General features: G+C 40.3%; 1 protein-coding gene across 1 annotated transcript; it reads right to left on the bottom strand.

The window, feature by feature from the left end:
* Positions 1-223: 223 nt before the first annotated feature.
* On the bottom strand, positions 224-4,420 carry LOC310819302 (leucine-rich melanocyte differentiation-associated protein; the record flags this gene model as incomplete). The annotated part of the gene is made up of 4 exons (XM_083690545.1): positions 224-368; positions 1,762-1,839; positions 2,431-2,610; positions 4,203-4,420. 4 exons carry the CDS (start codon positions 4,418-4,420, stop codon positions 224-226), a joined length of 621 nt encoding a protein of 206 aa, XP_083546671.1.
* Positions 4,421-6,599: the final 2,179 nt, after the last annotated feature.

A 6,599-nucleotide genomic window follows, 5' to 3' on the forward strand; every position in this document is an offset into this window, starting at 1 on the left:
GTAAGCTCAGCGTAATTTGGTGGGAGTTCTTTGGCAGGATGCCGGTAAGCGAAGTGTTCTTGTAATTAGTCCAAAGTCCTAAAGGTCATTATCTTCAAAAACGGCTTTTTATCATTGTCTTAAATTTTCTTCAGTTAAATTGTAGTTAACCTGACTAGAATTGATCTTTTTTAAATTCATTTAGAAACACCAGGCACTGATTTGAGTCCTGATGCAGTAGGGTTCACCGATGGAGCTCCTTCCTCCTTTTACTGCCTTCCCTGGCCTTCTGCATCCTATAAGTCTTCTTAGCTTGGGCTCTCTCCTTCCCCAGAACATCTGTGTCATCCAGGGTCTTCAGGCATGGAATCTGACTGACCACATATTGCCTGGGTAGACAGAGGAGGAATGCTTTAGTGGGCAAGAAGTCATATGAACATTACGTTCTTACCAGTAGTGTGTCACAAAATTGTGACACAAAAAAGTTTGATCAGGTCTGACAAGGGTAGAGCAGTGGATAATTGAACAGGTTGTCAATCTCCGAAATGCACAGATAAGGAAGTTCTAGCCACTTGAAAGTCATGTCACTACAGAGAGAAATGGTTGTTCTTGATTGCTTGAGCACATCTCTTGAAAATGTATTAAATTTATCAAAACAGTTAACATGTTTGTCAAAACATCACATTGTTTAACAGTAGTGCCAGCGCTGGCATTTGTTTCAGGGAATGTGTGTTTTGAAAAGTTGAAAACTGTTTCAAGAAATGTGCTCAAGCAACTGATAAAATTGTAAATACAGGTTTACCCAATCTTCTTCTTTCTACCTACCTACTTACTTACCCGTGCAATGACCTGAGGAAGCATCGCCCTCTAGCTGTCAAGCCACGTAGCTGTCCTGGGTCATAGCGCCCATTATAGAAAAAGCTATAAAGTTGAATGCCCTCAGATATCCACACCGAATTTTTGCAGGTGCTGACAACATTGTCACGTGTCATCTTTTTTCGTATTTGCCCGGCCACGCCCCCATATGTTTCACTTGCTGTGATATCTCGTGTAGTTCCCTAAACTTTCTGAAATCTTAAGATTTCAGGAGCAGAAATGATCTATTCCAATCTGGTTTCCAGTCATTTCACAGAACAGACTGCTTTACTCAGTCACCAGTGGCCTTCTCTTAGCGGGTGATATTGGTCAGTGCTCCATTCTACTTTTCCTTGATCTTAGTGCAGCTTTTGACACAACTGATCATACCATCTTAATTGACCATCTTAGAAATGGCGTGGGAATTACAGACACTGCCCTAAATTGGTTTACATCTTATCTCTCAAAGAGGCATTTTTCTGTTGGTTTGAGTAGCTCTGTATCCTCCCTGAAAATACAAGTTTACAGTTACATGAGGTTTATAGTTTCTCAATTTACAGTTACATTGCCATTTTCCCATATATACCTTTACTTTTGTTTGTTTATCACAGTGTACTTAAATCACAATTCTAACTGACGTTTTTTTTTTTTTTAACTATAGCTGTGTTACTACACTATAGCTGTCACCTACTGTAGCACCAACCTATTTTAGCCACAATTTAAGCATGTTCCCCAAAAACTGACAATTAACCAGTGAGTGTGGAAATCATGATTGCTCTGTTAAATCAATCATGCGTTTAGCTGATTTGCACGGAAGGTTTCGCAGAGACAAACTTCAGTTGACAGACTTCAGTTGTTCACTTGATAATGCTTCATCGCTTGAACCTTATATTTATTATTAATGTTATTATTATTATTATTACTCACCTATAATCTATGTACTGAGTCAAAGTCCCTCCGTTGAAGTAGCTGGGTGCTGCCTCATTGTTCATCATGCTGAGAATCCTAGAGATAGTAACAACCTGAGGTCAGACAGCATCACTGTTTCATTCAAACGTATCAAGACATGCAAATATGGTGCTAGTCAGGAGACAAAATCAACATTTCATTTGAATGTGGTTTGCATGGTGGAGCATAAGAGCAGCTGTGGATGCATTTGCGTTAAGCGCATAGCCACTGAAATAAGAAGCGATTTTGTGTCCACTTTTAACTTTAACAAATGACTGGTGTATAGACGTTCTTGCAAATATGTATAATTATATTTAATTCCATGTCATTATTGCCTCAGATGTGTTCTGTACCTGTTATATTGGCACTTCACTTACACTAATGACAACTTACACTGTCAATATGTTATATTCAATATGTGAGGTCTATAAAAAATAAATAAAAAAAAGTGATATTGTAATGATTCTTAAGTCCTGACTAAACACAACCAGTTCATTATTTTTTGCATGGTATTGATCTAATTCAACGATTACACTGTTACACTAACGTCAACAAATGGAGGTCTCCAAGACGTCACTCTGGGTACTTCGGTTAGTAATGAGGGCCCGGGGCTTCTAGTGTTAAGTCCTTGGTAAAAGTTATTCTCACTTGAGGTTGGGGAACTTTCGACGGATCTCCTCCACAAAGATTGGCAGATTGCTAATCTTGTTCTTGTTGATCCAGATAGTGGTGACGCTGGGCATGTAGGGGAACTTCACATGGGCTGAGTAGTTGTTGCAGTCCAGAATCAGAGTGCTGAGCCTCTGCAGTTCGCCCAGGAGAGCTGGGCTCCGTTAGTTTTTGAATGAAGAAGAAACAGTGCGAGGGGGATTTTGCTTAGTTTGAATTAGTGCTCTATACAGTATGCATGATATGATACATGTCCCGCATATTTGTTTGTGTGTCTGTGTGTATGTAAAAGAGAGAGAAAGGGAAAAAGAGTATGTTGCTTGTGTATACTTCTACTGCATGCATGACTCAATTGCAACCAAAATTCAGAACGGGATGACCATAAAGTCTTGGTCTCTTGTTAACTCAGATACAAGTGTGAAAGAGATGGTCCTAATTGTGACTCTCTAACACCTCATCCTCATATACTATGCGTGTCCTCATATATAATGTGCGTCAACGTGCTGCACACTACGGAGCTTGTCCTGATATGATCCGTCAGATAGCACAGCAAGACAACACCACAGTGGATGGAAATACATGGAGCACGCCACTAAAATAGAGACAGAGCATCCATTAACGCTTGACAGCCTAGACGCACACAGAACCTTCTGACGGACATGGCTGATTAGTACACCCAAACTAGAGGGAGGGATATCTGATCTGTTTTTCACCTTGACACTTGCATGCCGCAGGGCAATTAGGATGCAGTGTAACAGGCCTCAACTTAAACCTGCTTTTTGACCAGACTAAGGTGTCTTTCATCATAGTTGGAGAAAATCCTCTTTCCCATTTTTATTTTCTCAGTCATTGAAAATAAAAACAATATTTCCTTTTTTTTTTTTATATTAACTGGAGCAGTTAGGGGTTAAGTGCCTTGCTCAAGGGCACAACAGCAGTGGAGTCTTAGATATGACACCAGTAACCCTTCAGTTACCAGCTCACATCCGGCTCCCTCTAGGAACCAGCAACCTCCCGATTGCTGGCCGGCCTCTCTAACCTCTAGGCCACCTGCATCCGATACACAATCTGAAGAAACACTTTCGCTTCTCTATACTTGCCTCAGCTGCTGAGAGCACAAGCCAATTAAAGCCAATTTAATTTCACATATGGGAAAAAAGACACCCCATTACTATATTTGTTTTCCTACTTGCAAACATGGTGTAGCCATTTGACCAACCCCCTTCTGTTTGAAGTTGACCAATGATGGGTCTATGTTAGGCATTCATTCATTCTTATTCATCTTATTTTGTCCTCAGGATTTCTTTCTTTTTATTATTTTATTCATCCATTATTTAACCAGAGAAGTCACATTGAGATTCTCATCTCTTGTTATTTCATAAGTGAGAAAAGTCTACATGGATTCTTTCACTAGTATGAACTTTATTCAACTTTAGCCTCAGACGCTGTTTCCCACTGTCTGCTATGAAAGCAAACTGACACTTGAATATCTAACAGCTCAGCTAAAGTCGGGCTGCTTTTTGGTTGCAAGTGAATTACATTTCACACACAGCTGATGGGTATCATCCGTTGTTCTACTTGCGATCTCCTGCCTCCCTGGATTAAGATGTAGCACTTACCAGATGTAGCACTCAATGGCAACTCAGCTCGTTTGGTTGCATGTCAGCCCATGTATTTTTGTATTTGAGAGCATGTTTTAGGGTGCACACACACACAAGTGTCTGAGTATGTTTGTATAAATAGAAGGATACTCCTCTAGTAGGTTGAAACTGAGGTCCAGCACCTCCAGGGTGTCCCGCTGTGCTAGTATGGTTTCATAGGGAATCTCCAACAGGCCCTGGTAGGCAAATGAAAGGCGCCGAAGCCCCAGATCCTGGGCTGGATTGTTTTGCTGGCTTTGAGCAAGGGACTCTGTATCCATGAGGAGCCCAAGCTCTAGCCTCTTAGGAACCTCACTCCTCAGCGCCATTGATCCAGACTACCAGGGGATCCAGGTACATGGCAATGTGAATATTCACCCTTAGTGAAAAATACAAGAGCACAATGATTTAGTTATTTAGTGAGAACAGACTCCTGAAAAACTAAATTATGCAGAATTTTGCCCTGGGGGTGCTCTTGAGCCAAAGGGGTCCCCTAAATAGTCCAAAATCAGTCACAAAGGCACTCTCGAATGCACATGCAAATAAGCGTATTTTGCCAAAGTTTGAAAGCCTAAACTAAGGATTATGTGGTTTAATGAGGCCAGAAATTAATTGATATCACATCACAAAAAAATTTGAGACAAACTTAAAACAGTATTCAACTTCTCAAAAATATGAGCACGCTCCCCTAAACAATTATAGGGGCAATCAGGGAATCAATTTACTTTGGTAAACAAATCCAAAGAAGGAGCTATGGATGCATGAACTGACCATGAGATTAAAATGATAGTTTTAACTATGGTTTGAAGCTATACAGTGTTTGTTTTGCATTGTTAACAAACAACAGGGTAAAACAAGCTTATATTTTCAGTTCTGGTGGGTTAAGACAGATCATAAGACAGTTAAGACAGATTTTCAAGCAAGAGGAGAGAGAAGAGGTGGAATTGCATTATGACAGAGACGGGATTGCAGAGAGGATGATGTGTAGCAGCAATAAGTTAAAAGAGGTAGGCTAGGGAGGTAAGCAAACGTCTGAAATAATGTTGAAACTGTCGAATTGCACTAAATGCGCTTATTTTGCTGGGTGAAGACTCCTAGACCCCTAATGTAGAAATTTCAAATTTCTACATTATCCCTTCATACTTTCTTATCAAACCTATGCCCATGGATATTTGTTGAGGTATGTTCAGATTGACTGAGATCCTATGTGGAAATAGTGTCAAGCAACATGCCTGTGAAGCACCTGAAGATACAACCGATCAACTGAAACAATACATATGATATATTATATTCTGTAAACAGATGTCTATGTAGCCAATCAGTTTTATACAACTCACCAAGATGTGCAGTAGGGTGGTTTTCCTGGAGTTCTGGCACTTCTGAGAGCCTGGCTGTTCGCTGCAAATAAAAAGCCTTCTTTCATGGCACTGCTCTGGATCACAAGACCGACATAATCACATTGGCAATTAACCCTTCCTCTGCATAGCTCCTCTGAAAGCCAAGACCTGGTGGATACATACATCTCCCACAATTGACCAATTGTCAAAGAAATGTTGCCTTTTGATTGACTGGCTGATCTGCCTATAAGAGTGGTCCAATGCATTGCAACTGTTACTAACAAACATAACCCAGGCAAAGCCAGGTCAAGCCAGACATAGGTTCAAACAGTATTTTAAATAATTAAAAAACCTTTGCTGTGCTTGATTTAGTTTTTTTGACAATACTTTTTATTGCGATTATTTCAGGCTGTTGCTATAGCAATATGAAATGCAATATACCAAACACTTCGGTGAACATTTGATATATCCATTTGATATAGTTCAAAACAAGTGTCATGTAGAGACTGTCTTTTCTTACCGAAAAGAGAACATAGGACCATATACAGAAAGACAGAGTAGGTAGAGCGTCGTATTCAGTGCTCGAATTGAGGGGGTATGTGGGGGTATGCCATATCCCTTGTTAAAAAAAAAAGATGGGGGGGGGGGAACCATACCTGTTTTAAAAATTAATGAAAAACACAAATGAATACGAGCTGATTATCAAAAATGGAATCAGCGAATCTCTCTGTGAGACTGAGGAGGGGAGGGGCAGCGCGAAACACCTCGTTCACGACCGCAGACTCGTTCAGGTGGTCGGTTTGAGCAAGACACTGCACAGATTCGCTAATCTTGATCACATAATCGGTATAGTCATTTCTGGCAACAGATTATTTGTAGATCTGGCATTCTGCGCAGCACCTTTCTGCGCAGTGTGTATAGGGGGAATGAATTTTGCTTATCTGCTACATGGCAAACTGGCCTAACTTAAATACTTTAGTCTTTCATGTCAGTCTTTAGAGTCTGGCAGACATTGATTTTTAGATAGCTAGAGGACAGGAAGTTCACTTCTTTAGTTTGCACTATACAGTACCTTTAAAACGTGTCTGTATTCCTTTCTCTTCAGTGACCAGAATTGACAGAGTGACATTGTATGTGAAAATGTGGGGGCACATATGTGGATAAAAATAAT

Source organism: Argentina silus, assembly GCF_951799395.1.
Source record: "Argentina silus genome assembly, chromosome: 18".
Taxonomy (NCBI): Eukaryota; Metazoa; Chordata; class Actinopteri; order Argentiniformes; family Argentinidae; genus Argentina; species Argentina silus.